The 26,296-nt window shown below is 34.9% G+C and overlaps 2 protein-coding genes across 3 annotated transcripts; one reads left to right on the top strand and one right to left on the bottom strand.

Annotated features, from left to right (window-relative positions):
- Positions 1–879: 879 nt before the first annotated feature.
- LOC108455700 (uncharacterized) lies at positions 880–3,102 on the bottom strand. Its single transcript, XM_017754234.2, has 3 exons — positions 2,806–3,102; positions 2,545–2,685; positions 880–1,179 (listed from the first exon to the last, which is right to left on the bottom strand). Exons 1-3 carry the CDS (start codon positions 2,965–2,967, stop codon positions 1,021–1,023), a joined length of 462 nt encoding a protein of 153 aa, XP_017609723.1. The 5' UTR covers positions 2,968–3,102; the 3' UTR covers positions 880–1,020.
- A 1,792-nt stretch (positions 3,103–4,894) lies between these two features.
- LOC108454826 (glyoxylate/hydroxypyruvate/pyruvate reductase 2KGR-like) lies at positions 4,895–7,188 on the top strand. 2 transcript variants are annotated; one of them, XM_053018782.1, is made up of 3 exons: positions 4,895–5,391; positions 6,503–6,992; positions 7,068–7,188. In XM_053018782.1, the coding sequence occupies exons 1-3, from the start codon at positions 4,966–4,968 to the stop codon at positions 7,079–7,081; spliced, it is 930 nt and encodes a 309-aa protein (XP_052874742.1). In that variant the 5' UTR covers positions 4,895–4,965; the 3' UTR covers positions 7,082–7,188. The 2 variants fall into 2 exon arrangements, with proteins under 2 accessions (XP_052874742.1, XP_017608900.1); XM_017753411.2 differs by having other exon boundaries at positions 4,898–5,391; positions 6,503–7,188.
- Positions 7,189–26,296: the final 19,108 nt, after the last annotated feature.

A 26,296-nucleotide genomic window follows, 5' to 3' on the forward strand; every position in this document is an offset into this window, starting at 1 on the left:
GCACCCCGAACCAAGGCTCTAATGATCACACAAACAGCAGAAGTGAGTTGGTATTACATTACTGAACCTGGCAAAAATCTTGTAAATTTTCACTTCTTTTCAACACATTTAGGTTCAAATCCTAGTAAATTCATAGAGGATTTTGTTTAGGAGTCGAGATAAAATTATATTTTTTGGAGGGGCTAAAACTAAAAATTTGGAGGACCAAAGTTAGAAAAGATTAAATTGCATTATTCAATTTTTTTGGAGGAACCAAAATGAAAATTTCCCATTCAATTAAGAGCTAAAAAACTTAAATAAAATAATTTAATGATTGGGAGGGGCTCAAGGAAAATTTTCTCATTTTGGTATGCCCCTACCCTTCCTCAAATTTGTAAGGAAAAAGAAAAAGAAAAACAAGAAAAATAATATTTCACATCTCTATACTTCCCTTTCCTTTTAACTTTCTTGAAATTGGAATAAATTTTGTCCACATTTCATATTTTTCGATGTTCCTTCTAGAAATGTAACACTAAAACATTGCATATACATTTATGTTAATTTAATTATTTTGAATAAAAATAAATTAATGCAATTATCACAAAATTAATTTATATTAAATTAGAATATAGTTGAAAATTTATTTTGATAGTGTGTCATTTTAATCTATCATTTACACACGTGTAAGGAAAAAAAGTCAATAAAAATCTATACAAATAAGACTCGTGAAAGATAAATGATTATCAATTTATTTCATCTATGATTATAATTATTTTTAATTTATTAGTTAAGTGTTTATCTATCCAAAATAACTTAAATTTGAATAACCCTCGCTTCAAAAATTAATTCTAGCGAGACTAAGTGGATATTTAAATACCTACCCTGACGCAATAATAAGCATTCACAAATTAATAATCATATTATTAATTATATCATAAGTGTAGAAATCACGTATTTAACACAAAGAGTTCAAATCTCAATATTTATAAATCAACACATTTTTATTATAATTTTATCTTAATTTTAACGTGGATCAAATTGTCAAAGATTACTCACTTGGGCAACACTGAGTTTATTTGAAGCCATCCATTGTTTACCTACAGCAATTACTTCACCATTTCCTTTCCTTTTAACTTCAACCACCACATGTATGAGGTTTCCTTTGTTTGCACTAACCTTTGATTCTATCAACACATGTTCCTACAACACTCAAATCATTTCAAAAATATCCATCAAAACATCTTCAAATTTATTTAAATTTTCTCATTACTCACTTTAAATAAGAGTCGTTCTTATTTTGGTCATCCAATCTTTTTTTTTAATTTGTCACCTCAAACTAAGAATTGATCAAGTTGGTCACTCTACCATTAAATAGTAACAGAAGACTAACGGTGCATTTTCACGTTAATCACTCTAAAATTAAAGCAAACTACCCCTCAATTAATCATTCTAAAAAAGGGTAGTTCCTATTTTGATCACCCTAAATTTTTTTTTTTTTTTGTACAAATACATTGTTAGTCTAGAGTAACTAATTTGATCAATTTCTTTTTTGAGGTGATCTAATTAACCAAAAAAAATTTTAAGTGACTGAAATAGAAACTACCCCTATTTAAAGTGATTAACAATGTAATTTATCTATTTATCTATTAAAAAAAATAAGCTTAATCCAAGATTTAATCCGAGAACTGTACTGTTTTCTCATTTTTAATACTTAAATTACCATGTTATGTCAGTTTATCTCGAAAAGCTTAATGTCAACCAATAACAATGTAACAAAGTCATACCTTTTTTATACTTTTAGGGGTAAATTACTGACAAAATAATACTTTCAAGTACCAAAAGTGGACAAAAAATTTAGGGACTAAAGTGAAAAAGCTTGATAGTTCAGGAGCTACATTATGAATAAAACAAAACAAAACACACGATTAAGCAATAAATGGCAAACGAGAAAGTAGTAACGCAATGCTAAAGCTCCAACAATCCAATTTCCATTAATATCCTATAAATTAGCCCCTGGACTAGTTTTCTCTTTGGTTAAAAAATGTTATTAGTCCTTTGTACTTCTATAGAATTTGAGATTGAGTCCATGTACTTTAAAAGTTAAAAATTCAACCCTCTTACATTTTCAATTTAAAAATCCTAGTTCAATCATTATCATGATAATTTCTATTAAAATTTATTATCTTAACATAATTAATTTTCTGTCAATCATATATCACACCACATAAGAACAGCTTAATCAACATGCCAAATTGACAAAATTTTAATGAAAAATCTTAAGATTTTAATGATCAGACTAGGATTTTTAAATCAAAAAAGTTAGAAGAACTTAATTTTAAACTTAATCTCAAATTTTGTCAAAGTATGAGGACTAACAGTATATTTTACCTTTTCTCCTTTCACTACTTAAATTATCATTTTGTCCACTTTTAGGGGTAAATTACGACAAAAATGATACTCTTAAGTAAAAAGTTTAGCTATCAAAGTGAAAATTTTTAGTATAATTCAAGAGCTAAATTATGAATGAAACAAAAGAAAAACAAAAGTAAGCAAGAAATCCTTAACCTGAATCTTAGCTGTTGAATAATACGAAACGCTGAAATCAACAGAAGTAACGACACGATTGGCAAACGAGAAAATAGTAACACCACCGAGGAGATCGACCAACGATGCTAAAGCTCCAACATTCCAATTTCCATCAATATCCTATAAATTAATCCAGAAATTTTAAAAACCCATCAAGGATTGTTGAATAATCGAAGAAATAATCATAAGATTTAGTGAAGAAAAAAAGAAAACCCATAATTTGGATGGAGATTTTCATACAGAGACAGATTTTGGAACAACGAAATCAAATCGCATAAATCCCTTTTCGGCATGGATAACGCGTAGTCCTTGGAGAACTCTGGCATCCAATCCATGGCCTATTTTACCTTGAAGAATATCGCGAAGCCATGCTAAAGATGTCTGCAACGAATCATTTTCCATATCTTTGAAATTTCTCTCAGATTCTGATATTTCCTTTTGGTCCCTCTTGCAATGGGGATGCGGTGTTGTTTATTTCAACGCAGGTCTTCAACTGTTTTTTTATATTGTTACTGTTTACCCATCCTCAAATCATTTCCCTACGAAGACTTTTTAATGTTTTGAATAATTTTTAAGGTAAATATACAATTTGCTACCTGAACTTGGCTTCAAGGTTCAAATTGATACCTAAGAGTTTTTTTTATCCAATTAAGTACCTGAATTTGTTTTTTTTTCAAATTAGCAACTAAACTTAGCTTTATAATTCAAATAAGTCATTTTCCATAAATACCAATTTGGATAATAAGCCAATTTCAAGTACCAAATTGAACCAAGTCAAGTTCAAGTACATAATTGAACCATAATAAACTTTTGATACCAAATTCAAGCACCGGGACTACTATAGTACTTTTACCTAAAAAATTACAAATTAATTAATTATAAATTAAATAGAAATAAAATTTGGTTTAGTTTAAAGAAGGGATAAATATCAAAACTATACATAAACTTTGATCTAATGTGCAATATCATTCAACACTATTTTATGTTATATATTGCATCTACAAATAATTATATTAATTCAATATGAAAATAAATGTATGTATTTATTTCTTTAAATGTGTATGATTGAATCAAAATAAAATTCCATACATATATATATGCTATATACATATATATGAAACACAAATCCAACCTCATGTATATAATTGTACTAAAACACAATTAGTGTATCAAATTACACATTAAATCAAATTACATATATAAATTTAATATTTATCTTCTCTAAAAGACCATAAACTAGAGCTACAACCCAATCATTAACCTAAAACTAGAGTGTACAAAACCTCATATGAAAAACACCTATCTTTTTCTTCAACTCTTAGAGAGGGGCTATGTGATAATTTTATAGAGTTATGGGACTTTTGGATAAACTATAAAAATAGTCATCTAACTATACACTTGATTTTAGTTTAGTAATTCGACTATTAATTTTTTTTATTTAGTTATTTAATTTTTTAAAATTAAAGTTTTCAGTTGGTCTGTTGTTTGTTGCCCTTAACGGAAGTATAAGGTGGGTCTTTTTTATTGGTCTTATAATAAATTTAACTCTCTAATATTTACACATTCTATTAATTTGATCTAAATCTAAAAAATTCAACAAATTGACCTAATAATGTATCTATTAGAACTAAAATGACAAATTTTGTAAATATTGAAGTATAAATTTGTTAAATTGATTAACTCGCAAATCGATACAAACGAATTGAGCAGAACAAAAAAAAAAACATGTTCAACTTATTGAATCAATTTTCTCTCTTGTTAATTTTTTTATGATTTTTTAATAATTTATTTAAAGTTATACTACACTTAATGTTATTAAATTATTAGTAAGTTTACGTTTTGGACACTTAACTTAAAAATTTAGAAAATGATCACGAAACTATTCGAAAGTTTTCATAGTTACTGAACTATTCAAAAGTTTGTATTTAAGTCATTAGGTTATTAAGCTTTTTTTTTTTAACGATAGTTCAACTAACAAACTCCAAACAACAATTCGACAATCGGTAAGGTGGATCAATACCAATTGACAAGTAGAAGAGTATACCTTAAATCTAAATCGATCTGACAGTTAATGTTATTTAGATTTTGGTTTGCATATTCATAACGTTCAAAGTTGTTTTATAAAAAAAATTGAATTGTAGAAGAGAAAAGGAAAGATAGCTTTCAATTGTTGTAAACTGAGAAGGCTATAAATAATGATTTTAAAAGCTCAGCGACTTAAATTACAACTTTCAAAATAGTTTTGTGACTATTTTGTAACTTTTTTAAGTTAAATGATCAAAAAGTAAACTTACTAACAGTTTAGTGACCTTGATTGTAGTTTACCCTTCATTTAATTTGTAGCAGATAACCTAAACTCTGTCACCCTCTACTTGAAAGTTGAAACACAAAAGCACAAACATGAACAACATTGGCGTCCTAATGACATGTCCAATGTCGGAATACCTTGAAAACCAGCTTGAAAACCGGTTCAGCCTCTTCAAGCTATGGAACCATTCATCTCCCAAACCCGATTTTTTAAAGACCCACTCGAGTTCCATCAAAGCAGTCGTGGGAAACACCAAAATCGGAGCCGATGCAAATATGATCGATTCATTGCCCAATATGGAGATCGTTGCGAGCTATAGCGTCGGCCTCGACAAGATCGATTTGGGTAAGTGTAAAGAGAAGGGAATTAAAGTGACTAACACCCCGGATGTGTTGACTGATGATGTAGCTGATTTGGGTATTGGGTTGGCATTGGCTGTTTTGAGGAAAATGTGTGCTTGTGATCGGTTTGTGAGGAGTGGGAATTGGATCAATGGTGATTTTGGATTGGCTTCAAAGGTTCGTTTCTGGGTTTTCCTTTTCTTTTTCTCATTGTTTCTTTATTGGTTTTTGTATTTTTATCCAATTTACTAAAAATTGTGTTCTTGTTTGGTGGGTTTTAGTTTCTAATTATGAATTTTAGCCCCTCTGCTTACGAAAATTGAAAATTAGTCCGATTATAAACATGTGGAATTGAAATGTTGATTGAACAGCTAATCTTTTATAATTACGTAATCTTCACAAATTTGGAATTTTACTTATTTTCAGGAATATATTGTCTTTCTACTTTTCACGTTTTAAAATTCAGGTACAACTTTTAACATTGTTAAAATTATTTTGTTATATTCAAGATCATTATAAGTTCATTTTGTTAGTCTTTTACAATCGTATTAATCGATTGAGAACGAGTTCCAGATTTATGAAATTGGTACCTGGTTTAGATAGATGAGTTAGGCTTTTAATTTGTTAATCCAGTTGTTTAAATTCGTAAACACAGTCCTGTCGGAGTTTTTTCCTTTCCGTTAGTGTTGGACGCCGGTAAGCTTCGATTTTTTGTGTGGTTTGATTGGGTTCTATCAATTTGCATTTGCGTATAATGGAACTTACGGATGTAATTATCCTTGCTATGTGATTGGTAATGTTGTTCAATTGCGTCTGTCGGCTTCCAGTACCATTTTGATCAAGAACAATTTCGAAATTTGTAATATTAATAACTGGTTTGGTTGGAGCTCGGGACTTGGATTTTATCTGTTCTTGATTGATCGTGTCTTAGTGACCTAAATATGTCGGACAAAAGTGTTGTATCAAGTTCATTCCCCTTTGCTGAAAATGCAGATAACCAACAATGATCATATAGGGAAGTAGGAAAAATGATGAACCGTGGAATAATCTTTGAAAAGAGGCCAAAATTGACACGGGGGGACTAGAATTTCTTTGTTTGCCACTAAGATCTCTAGTATTGACTTCTTTTTGCCTAGCTCATTGGTTTGTTTATCGAGTTCATCCACAATAGATGCTACATGAAGTCCTTTTGGTGAATGTATATATGAACTCTCTGTACGTAGCTTGAATTAGATCGTTCTCTTCATTTTTGTTTTTCGTTTTATTTACTATTGTTTGACTCTTCCAGTTCAGCGGTAAATCAGTTGGAATTGTTGGATTGGGCAGGATCGGATCAGCAATAGCAAAAAGAGCTGAAGCTTTCAACTGCTCTATCAGTTACCACTCAAGATCTAAGAAACCAAATACAAACTACAAATACTACTCAAACATTGTTGATTTGGCTGCCGATTGTCAAATCCTTTTCGTGGCATGCGCTTTGACAGAGGAAACTCACCACATCGTTAACCGGAAAGTTATTGATGCATTGGGTCCTAAAGGTATTCTTATCAACATCGGACGAGGTGCACATGTCGATGAACCTGAGCTTGTATCTGCATTACTCAAAGGTCGGTTAGGCGGAGCTGGACTTGATGTGTACGAAAATGAGCCTAACGTACCAGAGCAACTATTCTCACTTGAGAACATTGTCCTAGTACCCCATGTTGGTAGCGACACCGAAGAAACAAGCAAAGCAATGGCGGATCTTGTAATAAGCAACTTGGAGGCACACTTTAAAGGTATGCCATTGTTGACTCCTGTTTTATGATTTACATTAACATCGAGACTTATATTGATTGATCACTATTTGATAGATGCCATTTCTTAGTCGACGGATGATTGATCCATAGAATACAAGTTAAAACCGTTTTTGATAATCTTCTTGTTTCTTTGCTTGAATATAAATTATATGCTAATTCTGGGTGGTTGTTAGCATGTTGATTTCATTTGCTAGCTTCATTAGACAAATCTGGAACTGTAGTTCTTTCCATTGTCGATAAGGGGGAACTAACGATGTGAAATTACACGAAACTCTCCGTAAAACTCTGCCAATTCCATTGATAATTTGTCTTCATTGCTATGCCTTTTATGATAGTATCACTTAAATGGGAAAAAGAAATGGACTGAGAACTGCAGCACAGATAAAATTGCTTATGTTACCCGAACTGTTTGTTTTCTTAAAATATTCGTGTTTGATACATATTTCAACTTTAAAAAAGTTAGAAAATATCATAGTTAACATTAGAAAACTTCACTGTTGAAGTAAAGGGGTTTGCATCACTGTCTATGTAACTCACCTCAAGTCTAGAGGTCAAATAAGAATCAAGTTGTTGAAATCGATTAGATCAAGAATTGGCTTGGGTCCTTTTCCTCGTTTGAGAATCTCCCCCCTTCTTCCACTCTGTCTCAGAAGAATAACTAGGATAAATTCAATCATGTTTTCATGTTCCAATTGAACAATTTTCATTTTTGATTATTTTCAAAAGAGAAGATTTTTTTACTAAACATCTATAGATCCAATCACACGATTTTATAATAAGAACAAGAGATCTTTCTCAATCATGCCTCTTGTAGAAGTCCAAATTGCCCGGGCCCGATTTCATCAAAACCCAACCAAACCTCTAAACCCACTAAAACCCTTAACTCATGACCCATTTACATCTACCCAAACCCATTACAAAACCTAAATATTAAACCCAATTCAAAAGCCCATTAAGCCCCCCCAAAAAAAAGAAAAAAGAAAAACCTAACCCAAAAAAAAAAAGAAGAAGAAAAAAAAAAAACCTAACCCAAAAAAAAATAATAAAAAAACCCTAGCCACCTAACCACTTTCCCACTTGCCCCATTTTTCCTCCAATTTTTTATATCCATTGTCTACCACCACCACCTACAAAATAGAAAAAGAAATAATAGAAAATCATGTAAAAAATGGCTATAAAAAGCCATTCAAAAATCATGTAAGAAAAAAGAGGGGGGGATTTTTTTTTTTGGAGAGTTTTTGGGAGAGAAAGTTATTGTAAAGGATTTTTGGAGAGGTTTCTTTTTAAAGTAATTAAGGAGAAGAGTTATTGTGAAGGCTAGTTTTTGGAGAAGCTAGTTTTTTTTTGAAGATTAATCAAAGATCAAAGCAAAAGAGGTTTCTTTGTCTATTCTCATTTTAAGTTCTTTGTTTACTTATTGTTTTCCTTTCAATCTTATTTTGTTTTTTTATACGAAAGTAAAAAAAAAAATAAAAGGAGGAAGCTTACCCATTTTTACCGAAAAAGTTTTTTGAGGTCCCATTGTCGTGTCTTGGTATGCCGTGCATGGTCCCGCGACAGGACAATGGCCGATCTTGTGGCCGAAAATCATCCACCCTCTCCCTCTCTCTCCTTTTTTGTTATTATTATATTTCTTAATATTATATTATATATATTCTTTTAATATATTAGGTATATTTTAAATTTTATATTACGTATATATATATTTTATACTATTTTATGTATATATCTTTAATATTATATGATTTATATATATATATATATATATATATATTTTTTTTTACATGTTATCTTATGTATATATCTTAACTATATTATGTATGTATTTTTAACACTATATTATGTACATATTTTTAATATTATCACGTATTTATTTTTTTTATATATGTATATATTGATGTAGTATTATTAATAGTATTGATTTTTAAACATCATTATTATTTCTAATATATATATTATGTACATTTTTTATTTCTATTTTATTTTTATTTGTCAATATTAATTATTATTATTCTAATATTTTGATATTTTAATATTTTATATTTTATATATTTTATTATTCACATCATTATTCGCATTTTTTGACAATAATATTCTTGGATTTTTTTTTACTATCATTTTAAAAACTTTTTACATTTTAATTTTAAGAATAAGGCAATGTATCGATTTTAACATTAAGTCATCGATTTCATCGCTATGTTGGGTGAAATTAATCGGCTCGTGTTAAAAGCGGACGTCCTTCTAAAAACAAAAAACTTGCAACTTCTCATTTCCTTCAATCGGATCACACTTAAATGTCAAATTGAATTCGTATTTTGAAAATCAAGACAACATGTGTTTAATAAGATACCAATTTTGGGCGTCGCGAGGTGCTAATACCTTCCTCGCAGAATCAACTCTCGAACCCTAAATTTTCTCGGATTTTAACATAGACCTAAACTTAGCCTTTTATTTGTTTTAATAGGAGATCTAATAGGTGTCCGATCACACCTAGGAAAAAGGATCGGTGGCGACTCCCTGTTTATTTCAAAAATCAAACGTCAAATTTCAAAAAAAAATTCAATAAATCGCCACAATTAGCGACCAAGCAAAACTAAAATTTTTTTTACGTCGCATACAATTTGGCGACTCATTGGGGACCCTTTTTGAGAGTCGAGTCGAATTAAACTCGCGTTGTCAAAATTTTCAAAGTTCCTTGTTCAAATTAACATTTAGTCGTGATCTTCAAATTTTTTGTTTTCAAAAAAAATCATGCATTTGCATCGTGTTGTATATATTCTAACTTGTTTTATCAGGTTATTTTTCACTTTAAATTTTTATGATTTTAGTTAGGTTTAGTTTTTTAAATAAAACGTAAAGGTTTGCAAGTTTCTCCCACACACCGTGCACGTGCATTTTGTTGCATAACATGAGCTCTCTACCCGCTCCGTCTGTTTAAGTGAAAGTAAACGCTACGCCTTCGTGAGTTAACTCGCCCTCACATGAGCTAGTGAATACTTTCGGGTTACATATGACTTATGCTTTCGTGAGTTAACTTGTCCTCCGCATAGGCATAAGTAAATGTAATCCTCGAATTGAACTCGTGAGCTGTGATAGACTATGACCGAGGCTCGTGCTAATCTTAGCGAGATGATAGTACGGCAATTCGAGTACCTATCTAGAACCAAAACCGCATATAATGAACCATACAAGCCACCTAACTAGAGCCATGCCGAACCTCTCGTCCGTTTAGTAGTCCCCAAAATAAGTGCACGGAGGAATGCCTCTTGCCTTTTGCATTTTCACTTTCTATATAAGAGGATCGGTCATTTAATAAACTAGGTCGGGTAGTTCGATTTGTTGAAGTTCTCTATGTTTTTCTGCCTGTATTAAATTACTAATCAAGTTTGTTTGTCTTTGCTTTATTATTTTTCATCATGCATTATAGGCATCATATTAGGAAGGTGTTGATTAAAGATTGGTTGCCAAAAACGGGTTTCTAATGGAGGAGTCAATTATACGAGTGACCGAAACGTTGTGTAATACTCTTTTGATTAAGGAAATGCCTAAGCAGGGCTATCTTGAAATTAACACCAAATTTTGCATATTCATTCATGATGACATCCATTTGACATTCATGCATTCATTCATACATTGCATATCCCATACTCGGTCGTGAAGATAAAATATATAATTCGCAGTTGTAATACCACAAGATGGAACCACGTCATCCGTATAAAACTCGCCGACAAGCTAGAGTAATGGAGGTGAATTCAATGAGAAAATTGAAAGATTGAAAAAGGCCGAGAACCGAATGGGAGCCTATGGAATTCCTCCTTTGTCAAGAACATTTACGTCTGCGGGAATGATATACCCGAGGTGACAATGCACAAGGCACAATGTTAATGATCGAAAAGGGTTTTCAGAACATCAGTATAAATTTCATTGACAAAGGAGCTGACACAAGTAAAGATGTCTCAAGGATACGCCTTTGTCCCCCTGGATTCATGTTGAATAATTGGACTGCCGAGAACCTTCTTGTAGTTTATAAGTCTTGAGTAATGCTCAAACATTAACATTCTATTATGTCCTTAGATATAATAGAATTCTTTTATAAACTTGCATTCGCTCTTTATCATTCAAATGAATATCAATGAAGATGCATTTTGTCATGATCTTTCGCATTATCACTAATTTCATAATCATTTTCTCATTTCATAGCCTGTCCTTACATTTGCCTCATGCCATGCCATAACATTTCGTTTGTTGGTTCCAATACTTGGATGCCCCTCTATAGTCTTTTTTTTTTCATTCAACTTTCAGGTGCTCAGATGTCAACAGTATGAACAAACCCGTTACGAGTCCTGAAATCGATTTTGAGAAGGCTGTTTGTTTAGGAGAATTTGAAGCCGAAGAAAATGCTGAATACTATGTCTCGTCTCCTGACTTGCTAAGAATAGTGGAACAAGAGGGTAAACAGATTTTGCCTCATTAAGAATCCGTTGAAACAATAAATCTGGGAACTGAAGAAAGGAAACAAGAAGTGAAGATTGGGACTTCTATTTCAGGGGGCACCAGGCATAATTTGATTGCTTTGCTCCTCGAGTACAAAGATGTATTCGCATAGTCATATCAGGACATGCCAGGATTGGATGAAGATGTAGCGTCCATAAGCTCCCATTAAAGCCAGAATGCAAGCCCATTCAACAAAAGCTAAGACGGATGAGGCCTGAGATGTTGTTGAAGATAAAAGAGGAAGTCAAGAAGCAATTTGATGCTGGTTTCCTACAAGCCTCCGAATATCCAAAATGGGTGGCTAACATAGTCCGGTACAAAGAAAAGACAAGAAATACGAATGTGCGTAGATTATCGTGACCTGAATCGAGCAAGTCCTAAAGATAATTTTCCCTTACCACACATTGATACGTTGGTGGATAACACAGCAAAACATTCATTGTTTTCTTTCATGGATGGATTCTCGGGGTATAATCAGATCAAGATGGCCACTGAGGATATGGAGAAAATTACCTTCATAACAATGTGGGGAACATTCTGCTACAAGGTGATGCCATTTGGGTTAAAGAATGCTGGGGCAACATATCAAAAGGCTATGGTGACGTTATTCCATGACATGATACATAAAAAAAATAGAGGTCTATGTCGACGATATGATTGCTGAATCCCGAGGGGAAGAAGAGCATGTAGTGAATCTCAAGAAGTTGTTCGACAGGCTGAGAAAGTTCCAGTTAAAGCTAATCCAGCCAAATGTACGTTTGGGGCTACCTTGGGGAAGTTGCTAGGCTTCATTGTCAGTGAAAGAGGTATTGAGGTTGATCCCGATAAAATAAAAGCCATTCAAGAGTTACCATCTCCGCGCACGCAAAAGGATGTTAGAGGATTTTTAGGGAGATTAAATTACATCGCCCGATTTATCGCTCAGCTTACCAACCAATGCGACCCAATTTTTCGACTTATTCGAAAACATAACCCTGGAGAATGGAATGAGGAATGCCAGGTGGCCTTTGATAAAATAAAGCAATATTTGTCTAGTCCTCCAGTGCTAGTACCACCAACTCCAGGAAGACCATTGATATTGTATTTAACTGTGTTTGAAAATTCAATGGGTTGCGTACTGGGGCAACACGACGAGTCAGGAAAGAAAGCAAAGGCGATCTACTACCTCAGTAAAAAGTTCACTGAATATGAGGCAAAGTATTCGTCCATTGAGAAATACTGTTGCGCTCTGGTTTGGGTAGCTCGGAGACTCAGACAATATATGTTGTATCATACGACATGGCTAATTTCAAAGTTAGACCCAATAAATACATGATGGAATCACCGGCACTCTCAGGAAGAATGGCACGATGACAGATCCTCCTATCAGAATATGACATTGCCTATGTAAGTCAGAAGTCGATAAAAGGGAGCGCAATAGTTGATTTCTTAGCGACTCGAACGACGGAGGAATATGAGCCCTTGAAATTTGATTTCCCAGACGAAGACTTAATGTGCATCACAGAAATGGAATCCGAGTCATCAAAAGAGAAGTCATGGAAGATGTGCTTTGATGGTGCGTCAAATGCTTTAGGGCATGGAATTGGAGCAATCCTGGTATCACCAGACGGGAATCATTATCCGTTCAACGCAAGATGAATTTCTTACGTACCAATAACATAGCGAGAATATAAGGCTCAGATCATGGGACTTCGTGCGGACTATTGAACGAAACATCAAAATCTTAGAAGTGTACGGGGACTCGACCCTAGTGGTTTACCAAATCCGTAGAGAGTGGGAAGTGAGGGACCCAAAATTGATTAAGTCATGATGATTTAGTAGCTGAATTGATCAAAGAATTAAAAAAAATAACTTTTCATTACTTCCCGCGAGAAGAAAACCAATTGGCTGATGCCCTGGCCACATTGGCTTCAATGTTCAAAGCAAGTAAAGAAGTAGAAATAATGCCCCTCAAAATGAGCATATACGATGTCCCTGCACACTGTTGTAGCATTGAGAAAGAGGCAGACGGACGGCCATGGTTCTATGATATCTTAGAATATATCAAGAATCAAAGCTATCCCGAACAAGCGAATGAGAACGACAAAAGAACAATCAGAAGAATGGCAGCGGGATTTGTTCTTGATGGGGATATCCTGTATAAAAGAGGAAATGATCAGATGCTTTTGAGATGTGTGGATGATGTTGAAGTCAGAAAAATACTTGCAGAGGTCCATGAGGAATTTGCGGAACGCATGCCAATAGTTTCAATATGGCGGAAAGATCATGAGACTTCGGTTATTATTGGTCGACAATGGAAAGTGATCGCATCAATTTTTTCCGAAAATGCCACAAATGTCAAATCTACTGGCGATAAAATTCATGTAGCCCTTCACCCCTTCATGTCATGACTTCTCCGTGGCCTTTTTCTATGTGGGGCATGGATGTCATAGGCCAATTTCTCCAAAAGCTTCAAATGGACATCGATTCATTTTGTGGTTATCGATTACTTCACAAAATGGATTGAAGTCGCCGTTTGCCAATGTGACGAAGACTGCGGTGTGCAAGTTTTGAAAAGGAAATCATTTGCCGATATGGTTTGCTGAAAGAATCATTTGAGATAATGCCATGAATCGAACAATAAGATGATGGAAGAAGTGTGCGAGCAATTCCAAATAAAGCATCATAACTCCTCGCCTATCGCCTAAAGATGAACGGGTCATTGAAGCGACCAATAAAAATATTAAGAGGATCATTGGGAAAATGGTGAGACGTTTAAAGATTTGCACGAGAAGCTTCCATTTGCTTTGTTTGCATATCGCACATCTGTCTGGAACATCTACGGAGCAACTCCTTCTCTCGGTTTATGGAATGGAAGCGTGCTACCTATCGAGGTTGAGATCCCTTCTACGAGTCTTAATGGAATCAAAGTTGGAAGAAGCGAATGGGTACAAGCTCGATATAATCATTTGAACCTCATTGAAGAAAAGCGTCTTAGGGCAATTTGTCACGGCGGATGTACCAAAAAAGAATGATAGCAGCCCATGACAAGAAGGTACGACCAAGAGAATTTCATGAACGAGAACTCGTGCTGAGAAAAATTCTCCCAATACAAAAAGATTTGTGAGGGAAATGGGCACCAAACTGGGAAGGACCGTACGTCGTAAAGAAGGCATTCTCAGGAGGAGCTTTGATCCTTACCGAGATGGATGGGAAAGAGTTGTCAAATCTAGTGAACTCAGATGCTATGAAGAAATATTATGCTTAAGATGAAAGCCCAAAAAGGGCATCTTAAAAAAAAAAAAGGGATTAAGGCGAAAACCCGAAAAGGGCGTCTTGATTAGTACAAAAAGATTAGGATGAAAACCCGAGAGGCGTCCTAATGAAACAAACTGGCGGTCGAACGATAGGTCAAGCAAGAAGGCTACGAGATTTGAAGCATTTAAAGCTCGAAATCTTCTACGCAAGAAGCCACGCTCGAAAAGATTTTTGATTGAGGAACGAGGAAGAGTTCATGTGTTGAATATCTAGAGCATTTGTATCCGATTGAATACGATCTTTTCTTTCTTTTGACATTTTTACTCTCATTGGTTAACTTGCTTTGTTTGCCACCTTTGAAATAGATGAATATGAAATATCATTTTGTCCCTATCTGACCTTTTTCATGCATCTCATTATGTGTTTATTTACATGATAAATGGTGAAATGATATACTCTAAACAAAAGAAATGTTAAGCATTACCTGGATGAAAATTTGATAAGCACAAGAGTCTCAAAGTAAGAACAAAGTTCAATCAAGCGTAAGAGTGATATCTAAGAAACGTCGATTACTTGTGAAGCTTGAAGACAGGTATAAGGCCTGAAGAGAAAGTCGAGAATCAAAGCAATGAACACAGATCCTCAACAATCGTGGCTAAATGGACATACGATAAACATGCTTAAGGAGCACTGCATAATCATGTAAGCATAAAAGCATTTAAGACAAACATGTGCATATCATGATAACATCATACATGGCATATACAGGTACTTCAGCAGAGCAAGAAATCTTGAATGAGAGTCGCACTGAATCAAAGGAAAAGACACCCAAGTTCTACCAAAGGACAGGTTTTGGTATTTTGATGTTTTTAATTCATGCTTTTCAAGGGAAATCAACTCATATTGCGAGAGATGAGTTGAGCCTCAAGACACGTTGAGGTATTTTTAATTTTTGTTTTCAAAATCAACTCATATTGCGAGAAGTGAGTTGAGCCTCGGGGCACGCTGAGGTATTTTTTAGTTGACTCATATTGCAAGAGGTGAGTTAAGCCTTTTAATTTTTGTTTTTCAGAATCAACTCATATTGCTAGAGGTAAGTTGAGCCTCGGGGCACGCTGAGGTATTTTCAATTTTTGTGTTTTAATTTCAACTCATATTGCGAGAGGTGAGTTGAGCCTCAGGTCACGCTGAGGTATTTTCAATTTCTGTTTTCAATTTACGTTGTTCAAGAATCAACTCATATTGCGAGAAGTGGGTTGAACCTTTTAATTTCTACTTTTTCAAAATCAGCTCATATTGCGAGAGGTGAGTTAAGCCTCAGGTCACACTGAGGTATTTTCAATTCATTTTCAATTTACGTTGTTCAAGAATCAACTCATATTGAGAAGTGGGTTGAACCTTTTAATTTCTACTTTTTCAAAATCACTCATATTGCGAGAGGTGAGTTGAGCCTCAGTCACTGTTGAGGTATTTTCAATTCTGTTTTCAATTTATGTTGTTCAAGAATCAACTCATATTGCGAGAGGTGGGTTGAACCTTTTAATTTCTACTTTTTCAAAATCGCCTAATATTGCGAGAGGTGAGTTGAGCCTCGGTTCACATCTTGAGGTATTTTCAATTTCTGTCTTTCAAAAAAAATTCAACTCATATTGCGAGAAATGAGTTGAGCCTCAAGACACGTTGAGGTAATTTCAATTTCTGTTTTCAAAATTCAACTCATATTGCGAGAAATGAGTTGAACCTCAAGACACGTTGAGGTAATTTCAATTTCTGTTCAAAATGAGTTGAGCCTCAGGTCACACGCCGAGGTATTTTCAATTTCTATTTTTCAATTTCTGTCTTTCAAAAAAAAAAAACATCAACTCATATTGCGAGAGGTGAGTTGAGCTTCAGATCACACACTGAGGTATTTTTTCAATTTATATTTTTCAAAAAAATCAACTCACATTGCGAGATGTGAGTTGAGCCTCAGGACACGCTGAGGTATTTTCAATTTCTGTTGTCAAAAAAATCAACTCGTATTGCGAGAGGTGAGTTGAGCCTCGGGACACGCTGAGGTATTGTCAATTTTTCGTATGTTTCAAAAAATCAACTCATATTGCGAGAGGTGAGTTGAGCCTCAGGACACGCTGAGGTATTTTTAATTTCTGTTGTAAAAAAAATCAACTCGTATTGCGAGAGGCGAGTTGAGCCTCAGGTCACACGTCAAGTGAGTCAATTCATATTGCGAAAAATGAGTTGAGCTCAGGATCACATGCCGAGAAGAGAATAAAGATTGAAGCTGATTGAAGACGTCAGATTCTGTCTCCTTAAAGTTGCAGTGGAGTTGATCGAGGGCATCAGATCTTGCCTTTCTGAAGTCGCAAGAGAAAAGACCACAAACCTTATCTCACTGAAGCGATAGAAGAGAAGATTGAAGTTGTAGATCTCACCCTTCCGAGTTACAAGTGAAGTAGATCGAAGCCATAAATTTCATATCCTTGAAGTTACATTGGAATAGATTGAAGCTACAAGGCGTATATTATAAGATGCAGTGGAGTGAACCAAAGCTACAAGATGCGGTAGACTGAAAAGGGACTAACTAAACAAGAAGAGTTCTAAAGCAAGTCAAGACCTAGCAAGACCGGGCAAATTTGGTCTTCCTTGAAAGTCTTTGCTTTATTCCTGTTGCAAGACAATGAGCAAAGAGGGGCAGCTGTAGAAGCCCAAATTGCCCGGGCCCGATTTCATCAAAACCCAACCAAACCTCTAAACCCACTAAAACCCTTAACTTATGACCCATTTACATCTACCCAAACCCATTACAAAACCTAAATATTAAACCCAATTCAAAAGCCCATTAAGCCCCTCCCAAAAAAAAGAAAAAAGAAAAACCTAACCCAAAAAAAAAAAGAAGAAGAAAAAAAAAAAACCTAACCCAAAAAAAAAATAATAAAAAAACCCTAGCCACCTAACCACTTTCCCACTTGCCCCATTTTTCCTCCAATTTTTTATATCCATTGTCTACCACCACCACCTACAAAATAGAAAAAGAAATAATAGAAAATCATGTAAAAAATGGCTATAAAAGCCATTCAAAAATCATGTAAGAAAAAGAGGGGATTTTTTTTTGGAGAGTTTTGGGAGAGAAAGTTATTGTAAAGGATTTTGGAGAGGTTTCTTTTAAAGTAATTAAGGAGAAGAGTTATTGTGAAGGCTAGTTTTGGAGAAGCTAGTTTTTTTGAAGATTAATCAAAGATCAAAGCAAAAGAGGTTTCTTTGTCTATTCTCATTTTAAGTTCTTTGTTTACTTATTGTTTTCCTTTCAATCTTATTTTGTTTTTTATACGAAAGTAAAAAAAAATAAAAGGAGGAAGCTTACCCATTTTACCGAAAAAGTTTTTTGAGGTCCCATTGTCGTGTACGGTGGTATACGGTGGCATGTCCACGACAGGACAATGGCCGATCTTGTGGCGAAAATCATCCACCTCTCCTCTCTCTCCTTTTTGTTATTATTATATTTCTTAATATTATATTATATATATTCTTTTAATATATTAGGTATATTTTAAATTTTATATTACGTATATATATATTTTATACTATTTTATGTATATATCTTTAATATTATATGATTTATATATATATATATATATATATATTTTTTTTTACATGTTATCTTATGTATATATCTTAACTATATTATGTATGTATTTTAACACTATATTATGTACATATTTTAATATTATCACGTATTTATTTTTTTTATATATGTATATATTGATGTAGTATTATTAATAGTATTGATTTTAAACATCATTATTATTTCTAATATATATATTATGTACATTTTTTATTTCTATTTTATTTTTATTTGTCAATATTAATTATTATTATTCTAATATTTTGATATTTTAATATTTTATATTTTATATATTTTATTATTCACATCATTATTCGCATTTTTTGACAATAATATTCTTGGATTTTTTTTACTATCATTTTAAAAACTTTTTACATTTTAATTTTAAGAATAAGGCAATGTATCGATTTTAACATTAAGTCATCGATTTCATCGCTATGTTGGGTGAAATTAATCTCGTGTTAAAAGCGGACGTCCTTCTAAAAACAAAAAACTTGCAACTTCTCATTTCCTTCAATCGGATCACACTTAAATGTCAAATTGAATTCGTATTTTTGAAAATCAAGACAACATGTGTTTAATAAGATACCAATTTTGGGCGTCATGAGGGTGCTAATACCTTCCTCAGCAGAACCGACTCCGAACCCTAAATTTTCTCGGATTTTAACATAGACCTAAACTTAGCCTTTTATTTGTTTTAATAGGAGATCTAATAGGTGTCCGATCACACCTAGGAAAAAGGATCGGTGGCGACTCCCTGTTTATTTCAAAAATCAAACGTCAAATTTCAAAAAAAAATTCAATAAATCGCCACAATTAGCGACCAAGCAAAACTAAAATTTTTTTACGTCGCATACAATTTGGCGACTCATTGGGACCCTTTTGAGAGTCGAGTCGAATTAAACTCGCGTTGTCAAAATTTTCAAAGTTCCTTGTTCAAATTAACATTTAGTCGTGATCTTCAAATTTTTTGTTTTCAAAAAAAATCATGCATTTGCATCGTGTTGTATATATTCTAACTTGTTTTATCCGGTTATTTTTCAGCTTTAAATTTTTATGATTTTAGTTTGGTTTAGTTTTTTAAATAAAACGTAAAGGTTTGCAAGTTTCTCCCCACACACCGTGCACGTGCATTTTTGTTGCATAACATGAGCTCTCTACCCGGGCTCCGTCCGTTTAAGTGAAAGTAAACGCTACGCCTTCGTGAGTTAACTCGTCCCTCCGCACAGGCTAGTGAATACTTTCGGGTTACATATGACTTATGCTTTCGTGAGTTAACTTGTCCCTCCGCATAGGCATAAGTAAATGTAATCCCTCGAATTGAACTCGTGAGCTGTGATAGACTATGACCGAGGCTCGTGCTAATCTTAGCGAGATGATAGTACAGGCAATTCGAGTACCTATCTAGAACCAAAACCGCATATAATGAACCATACAAGCCACCTAACTAGAGCCATGCCGAACCTCCGTCCGTTTAGTAGTCCCCAAAATAAGTGCACGGAGGAATGCCTCTTGCCTTTTGCATTTTCACTTTCTATATAAGAGGATCGGGTCATTTAATAAACTAGGTCGGGTAGTTCGATTTGTTGAAGTTCTCTATGTTTTTCTTTGTATTAAATTACTAATCAAGTTTGTTTGTCTTTGCTTTATTATTTTTCATCATGCATTATAGGCATCATATTAGGAAGGTGTTGATTAAAGATTGGTTGCCAAAACGGGTTTCTAATGGAGGAGTCAATTATACGAGTGACCGAAACGTTGTGTAATACTCTTTTGATTAAGGAAATGCCTAAACAGGGCTATCTTGAAATTAACACCAAATTTTTGCATATTCATTCATGATGACATCCATTTGACATTCATGCATTCATTCATACATTGCATATCCCATACTCGTCATTGAAGATAAAATATATAATTCGCAGTTGTAATACCACAAGATGGAACCACGTCATCCGTATAAAACTCGCCGACAAGCTAGAGTAATGGAGGTGAATTCAATGAGAAAATTGAAAGATTGAAAAGGCCGAGAACCGAATGGGAGCCTATGGAATTCCCTCCTTTGTCAAGAACATTTACGTCTGCGGGAATGATATACCCGAAGCGAGGACAATGCACAAGGCACAATGTTAATGATCGAAAAGGGTTTTGAACATCGAGATAAATTTCATTGACAAAGGAGTGACACAAGTAAAGATGTCTCAAGGATACGCCTTTGTCCCCCTGGATTCATGTTGAATAATTGGACTGCCGAGAACCTTCTTGTAGTTTATAAGTCTTCAGAGTAATGCTCAAACATTAACATTCTATTATGTCCTTAGATATAATAGAATTCTTTTGTAAGAGCTTGCATTCGCTCTTTATCATTCAAATGAATATCAATGAAGATGCATTTTGTCATGATCTTTCGCATTATCACTAATTTCATAATCATTTTCTCATTTCATAGCTTTGTCCTTACATTTGCCTCATGCCATGCCATAACATTTCGTTTGTTGGTTCCAATACTTGGATGCCCTCTATAGTCTTTTTTTTTTTCATTCAACTTTCGGTGCTCGGATGTCAACAAGATGAACAAACCCGTTCTGAGTCCCGAAATCGATTTTGAGAAATTTGTTTGTTTAGGAGAATTTGAAGTCAAGAAAATGTGAATACTATGTCTCGTCTCGACTTGCTAAGAATGGTGGAACAAGAGGGTAAACAGATTTTGCCTCATTAAGAATCCGTTGAAACAATAAACTGGGAGGCGAAGAAAGGAAACAAGAAGTGAAGATTGGGACTTCTATTTCGGGGGCACAGGCATAATTTGATTGCTTTGCTCCTCGAGTACAAAGATGTATTCGCATAGTCATATCAGGACATGCCAGGATTGGATGAAGATGTAGCGTCCATAAGCTCCCATTAAAGCCAGAATGCAAGCCCATTCAACAAAAGCTAAGACGGATGAGGCCTGAGATGTTGTTGAAGATAAAAGAGGAAGTCAAGAAGCAATTTGATGCTGGTTTCCTACAAGCCTCCGAATATCCAGAATGGGTGGCTAACATAGTCCCGGTGCCAAAGAAAGACTAAGAAAGTACGAATGTGCGTAGATTATCGTGACTGAATCGAGCAAGTCCTAAAGATAATTTTCCTTACCACACATTGATACGTTGGTGGATAACACAAAAAACATTCATTGTTTTCTTTCATGGATGGATTCTCGGGGTATAATCAGATCAAGATGGCCACTGAGGATATGGAGAAAATTACCTTCATAACAATGTGGGGAACATTCTGCTACAAGGTGATGCCATTTGGGTTAAAGAATGCTGGGGCAACATATCAAAAGGCTATGGTGACGTTATTCCATGACATGATACATAAAAAAATAGAGGTCTATGTCGACGATATGATTCTTTGAATCCCAGGGAAGAAGAGCATGTAGTGAATCTCAAGAAGTTGTTCGACAGTGAGAAAGTTCGATTAAAGCTAATCCACCAAATGTACGTTTGGGGCTACCTTGGGAAGTTGCTAGGCTTCATTGTCGATGAAAGAGGTATTGAGGTTGATCCCGATAAAATAAAAGCCATTCAAGAGTTACCATCTCCGCGCACGCAAAAGGATGTTAGAGGATTTTAGGAGATTAAATTACATCGCCTGATTTATCGCTCGACTTACCAACCAATGCGACCCAATTTTTCGACTTATTCAAAACATAACCTGGAGAATGGAATGAGGAATGCCGGTGGCCTTTGATAAAATAAAGCAATATTTGTCTAGTCCTCCATTGCTAGTACCACCAACTCCGGAAGACCATTGATATTGTATTTAAGCGTGTTTGAAAATTCAATGGGTTGCGTCTTTGGGCAACACGACGAGTCGGGAAAGAAAGCAAAGGCGATCTACTACCTCAAGAAAAGTTCATCGAATATGAGGCAAAGTATTAAATCCATTGAGAAATCTTGTTGCGCTCTGGTTTGGGTAGCTCGGAGACTCGGACAATATATGTTGTATCATACGACATGGCTAATTTCAAAGTTAGACCCAATAAATACATGATGGAATCACCGGCACTCTCGGGAAGAATGGCACGATGACGATCCTCCTATCGAATATGACATTGCCTATGTAAGTCGAAGTCGATAAAAGGGAGCGCAATAGTTGATTTCTTAGCGACTCGAACGACGGAGGAATATGAGCCCTTGAAATTTGATTTCCCGACGAAGACTTAATGTGCATCACGAAATGGAATCCGAGTCATCAAAGAGAAGTCATGGAAGATGTGCTTTGATGGTGCGTCAAATGCTTTAGGGCATGGAATTGGAGCAATCTGGTATCACCAGACGGGAATCATTATCCGTTCACCGCAAGATGAATTTCTTCGTACCAATAACATAGCGAGAATATAAGGCTCAGTATCATGGGACTTCGTGCGACTATTGAACGAAACATCAAAATCTTAGAAGTGTACGGGGACTCATTTAGTGGTTTACCAAATCCAGTAGAGAGTGGGAAGTGAGGACCCAAAATTGATTAAGTACTGATGATTTAGTAGTGAATTGATCAAAGAATTAAAAAATAACTTTTCATTACTTCATGAGAAGAAAACCAATTGGTCGATGCCACGCCACATTGGCTTCAATGTTCAAAGCAAGTAAAGAAGTAGAAATAATGCCCCTCAAAATGAGCATATACGATGTCCCTGCACACTGTTGTAGCATTGAGAAAGAGGCAGACGGACGGCCATGGTTCTATGATATCTTAGAATATACAAGAATCAAAGCTATCCCGAACAAGCGAATGAGAACGACAAAAGAACAATCAGAAGAATGGCAGCGGGATTTGTTCTTGATGGGGATATCCTGTATAAAAGAGGAAATGATCAGATGCTTTTGAGATGTGTGGATGATGTTGAAGTCAGAAAAATACTTCCAGAGGTCCATGAGGGAATTTGCGGAACGCATGCCAATAGTTTCAATATGGCCAGAAAGATCATGAGACTCGGTTATTATTGGCTGACAATGGAAAGTGACTGCATCAATTTTTTCCAGAAAATGCCACAAATGTCAAATCTCGGCGATAAAATTCATGTAGCCCTTCACCCTTTCATGTCATGACTTCTCCGTGGCCTTTTTCTATGTGGGGCATGGATGTCATAGGCCAATTTCTCCAAAAGCTTCAAATGGACATCGATTCATTTTGTGGTTATCGATTACTTCACAAAATGGATTGAAGCCGCCGTTTGCCAATGTGACGAAGACTGCAGTGTGCAAGTTTTTGAAAAAGGAAATCATTTGTCGATATGGTTTGCTGAAAGAATCATTTCAGATAATGCCATGAATCGAACAATAAGATGATGGAAGAAGTGTGCGAGCAATTCCAAATAAAGCATCATAACTCCTCGCCTATCGCCTAAAGATGAACAGAAACATTGAAGCGACCAATAAAAATATTAAGAGGATCATTGGGAAAATGACTGAGACGTTTAAAGATTGGCACGAGAAGCTTCCATTTGCTTTGTTTGCATATCGCACATCTGTGCGAACATCTACGGGAGCAACTCCCTTCTCTCTGGTTTATGGAATGGAAGCTGTGCTACCTATCGAGGTTGAGATCCCTTCTCTACGAGTCTTAATGGAATCAAAGTTGGAAGAAGCAGAATGGGTACAAGCTCGATATGATCAGCTGAACCTCATTGAAGAAAAGCGTCTTAGGGCAATTTGTCACGGGCAGATGTACCAAAAAAGAATGATAGCAGCCCATGACAAGAAGGTACGACCAAGAGAATTTCATGAACGAGAACTCGTGCTGAGAAAAATTCTCCCAATACAAAAAGATTTGTGAGGGAAATGGGCACCAAACTGGGAAGGACCGTACGTCGTAAAGAAGGCATTCTCAGGAGGAGCTTTGATCCTTACCGAGATGGATGGGAAAGAGTTGTCAAATCTAGTGAACTCAGATGCTATGAAGAAATATTATGCTTAAGATGAAAGCCCAAAAGGGCATCTTAAAAAAAAAAGGATTAAGGCGAAAACCGAAAAGGCGTCTTGATTAGTACAAAAGATTAGGATGAAAACCGAGAGGCGTCCTAATGAAACAAACTGGCGGTCGAACGATAGGTCAAGCGGAAGGCTACGATGATTTGAAGCATTTAAAGCTCGAAATCTTCTACAAGAAGCCACGCCGAAAAGATTTTTGATTGAGGAACGAGGAAGAGTTCATGTGTTGAATATCTAGAGCATTTGTATCCGTTGAATACGATCTTTTCTTTCTTTTGACATTTTTACTCTCATTGGTTAACTTGCTTTGTTTGCCACCTTTAAAATAGATGAATATGAAATATCATTTTGTCCCTATCGACCTTTTCATGCATCTCATTATGTGTTTATTTACATGATAAATGGTGAAATGATATACTCTAAACAAAAGAAATGTTAAGCATTACGGATGAAAATTTGATAAGCACAAGAGTCTCAAAGTAAGAACAAAGTTCAATCAAGGCGTAAGAGTGATATCTAAGAAACGTCGATTACTTGTGAAGCTTGAAGACAAGTATAAGGCTCGAAGAGAAAGTCGAGAATCAAAGCAATGAACACGGATCCTCAACAATCGTGGCTAAATGGACATACGATAAACATGCTTAAGGAGCCTTGCATAATCATGTAAGCATAAAAGCATTTAAGACAAACATGTGCATATCATGATAACATCATACATGGCATATCAGTACTTCACAGAGCAAGAAATCTTGAATGAGAGTCGACCGAATCAAAGGAAAAGACACCCAAGTTCTACCAAAGGACAGGTTTTGGTATTTTGATGTTTTAATTCATGCTTTTCAAGGAAATCAACTCATATTGCGAGAGATGAGTTGAGCCTCAAGACACGTTGAGGTATTTTTAATTTTGTTTTCAAAATCAACTCATATTGCGAGAAGTGAGTTGAGCCTCGAGGGCACTGTTGAGGTATTTTTAGTTGACTCATATTGCAAGAGGTGAGTTAAGCCTTTTAATTTTGTTTTTCGAATCAACTCATATTGCTAGAGGTAAGTTGAGCCTCGGGCACGTTGAGGTATTTTCAATTTTGTGTTTTAATTTCAACTCATATTGCGAGAGGTGAGTTGAGCCTCGAGTCACTGTTGAGGTATTTTCAATTCTGTTTTCAATTTACGTTGTTCAAGAATCAACTCATATTGCGAGAAGTGGGTTGAACCTTTTAATTTCTACTTTTTCAAAATCAGCTCATATTGCGAGAGGTGAGTTAAGCCTCGAGTCACACCGAGGTATTTTCAATTCTGCTTTTCAATTTACGTTGTTCAAGAATCAACTCATATTGCGAGAAGTGGGTTGAACCTTTTAATTTCTACTTTTTCAAAATCACTCATATTGCGAGAGGTGAGTTGAGCCTCGAGTCACGTTGAGGTATTTTCAATTCTGTTTTCAATTTATGTTGTTCAAGAATCAACTCATATTAGAGAGGTGGGTTGAACCTTTTAATTTCTACTTTTTCAAAATTAGCTAATATTGCGAGAGGTGAGTTGAGCCTCGGTTCACATCTTGAGGTATTTTCGGTTTCATCTTTCAAAAAAAATTCAACTCATATTGCGAGAAATGAGTTGAGCCTCAAGACACGTTGAGGTAATTTCAATTTGTTTTCAAAATTCAACTCATATTGCGAGAATGAGTTGAACCTCAAGACACGTTGAGGTAATTTCAATTTCTGTTCAAAATGAGTTGAGCCTCGTGTCACACGCCGAGGTATTTTCAATTTCATCTTTCAAAAAAAACATCAACTCATATTGCGAGAGGTGAGTTGAGCTTGAGATCACACACCGAGGTATTTTTTCAATTTATATTTTTCAAAAAAATCAACTCACATTGCGAGATGTGAGTTGAGCCTCGAGACACGTTGAGGTATTTTCAATTTCGTTGTCAAAAAATCAACTCGATTG

Source organism: Gossypium arboreum, chromosome 9 (genome assembly GCF_025698485.1).
Source record: "Gossypium arboreum isolate Shixiya-1 chromosome 9, ASM2569848v2, whole genome shotgun sequence".
Taxonomy (NCBI): Eukaryota; Viridiplantae; Streptophyta; class Magnoliopsida; order Malvales; family Malvaceae; genus Gossypium; species Gossypium arboreum.